Consider the following 1,438-nt stretch of genomic DNA (forward strand, 5'->3'; position numbering starts at 1 on the left):
GGTTCAGGCAATTCTCCTGCCTCAGCCTCCTGAGTAGCTGGGATTACAGGCACGCGCCACCATGCCCAGCTAATTTTTTGTATTTTTGGTAGAGACGGGGTTTCACCATATTGACCAGGATGGTCTCGATCTCTTGACCTTGTGATCCACCCGCCTCGGCCTCCCAAAGTGCTGGGATTACAGGCTTGAGCCACCGCGCCCGGCTATGCCCAGCTAATTCTTATATTTTTAGTAGAGACGGGGTTTCTCCATGTTGGTCAGGCTGGGTCTTGAACTCCTGACCTCAGGTGATCCGCCCACCTTGGCCTCCCAAAGTGCTGAGATTGCAGGTGTGAGCCATCACGCCCCGCCTATAGTAAGTCTTAATACCAGAGTGATTCTTTTTTTTGAGACATAATCTCACTCTGTTGCCCAGGATGGAGTGCTGTGGTGGGATCTCAGCTCACTGCAACTTCCGCCTCTTGGGTTCAAGTGATTCTCCTGCCTCAGTTGGGCCAGGTGCGGTGACTCACGCCTATAATCTCAGCACTGTGGGAGGCTGAGGTGGGTGGATCATTTGAGGTCAGGATTTCCAGATCAGCTTGGCCAACATGGTAAAACCCTGTCTATACTAAAAGTACAAAAATTAGCAGGGTATGGTGGTGTGCATCTGTAATCCTAGCCACTCCGGAGGCTGAGGCTGCAGAGCACAAGCTCCATGCCTGAGGCCATTCCAGGCTCACTCCCAATGCCACCTGTTAGATTGGACCAGCCCTGTGGTTGGTCACTGGGTTCATGCTATGGTGCACTAAATGTACTCTCTGTCTCAGGCCATATCCATAATTGACACCGTGGCCTTAATCCCTTATATACCTGGCCACTCTCCGAGATACATTCTGCTTACCTGACCACTGATCTCTTCTCTCCGGAGCAGCCGAATGGCCAGGCGTAGCAACCCCACCACTGCCCGCTCCACAAGGAAGCAGAAATCTTGTGCCTGAACACAGAGGTGGTATAGATGGTCTCGAACGGTCTGCCACACACAGCCCACACGGTCCCTGTGTGGACATAAAGGAATGAAGACAGTCTCATCCAGAGGGGCCCCCTAGGCGTTTCAGGACTCATTGGTATTATACCTAAGTAGAAGGGTATGATGAGTAAGTTTCTCCCCTACTGCCTACAGTTCCCCAGAGCCCACTCAGCAAGGTGGCTTCCATTCCTCTGGCACAAGCCCAGCCCTCATCTGCCTTCTCTTACCTGTTCTCCAACACAATCCTTAGCAGCATCTCTAGGCAGAAAGCAGCATCTTCCTCATCATATGTCTCTTCATCTGGCGTCACTGAGACCAGAGCCTGAAGAGGAACAGCAGCAGGAACGTAGGCATGGAAAAGAAGCCAACCACTGTCCCTGTCTCCCCTCCCAGACTCAGCCAGTTCTTCCATCTTTCTTTCCTTTCTTT

General features: G+C 52.0%; 1 protein-coding gene across 1 annotated transcript in view; it reads right to left on the reverse strand.

Moving 5' to 3' along the window:
* Positions 1 to 1,438, reverse strand: part of GBF1 (golgi brefeldin A resistant guanine nucleotide exchange factor 1) — a 136,880-nt gene that overhangs the window by 10,803 nt on the left and 124,639 nt on the right. Inside the window, exons 29-30 of the mRNA XM_037739561.1 lie at positions 1,237 to 1,331; positions 884 to 1,037 (exon numbers count right to left, since the gene is read on the reverse strand). Of these exons, the coding sequence (XP_037595489.1) occupies positions 884 to 1,037; positions 1,237 to 1,331 (249 nt within the window). The remainder of the gene's footprint in view (positions 1 to 883; positions 1,038 to 1,236; positions 1,332 to 1,438) is intronic.

Source organism: Cebus imitator, unplaced genomic scaffold (assembly GCF_001604975.1).
Source record: "Cebus imitator isolate Cc_AM_T3 unplaced genomic scaffold, Cebus_imitator-1.0 Scaffold71, whole genome shotgun sequence".
Classification (NCBI taxonomy): domain Eukaryota; kingdom Metazoa; phylum Chordata; class Mammalia; order Primates; family Cebidae; genus Cebus; species Cebus imitator.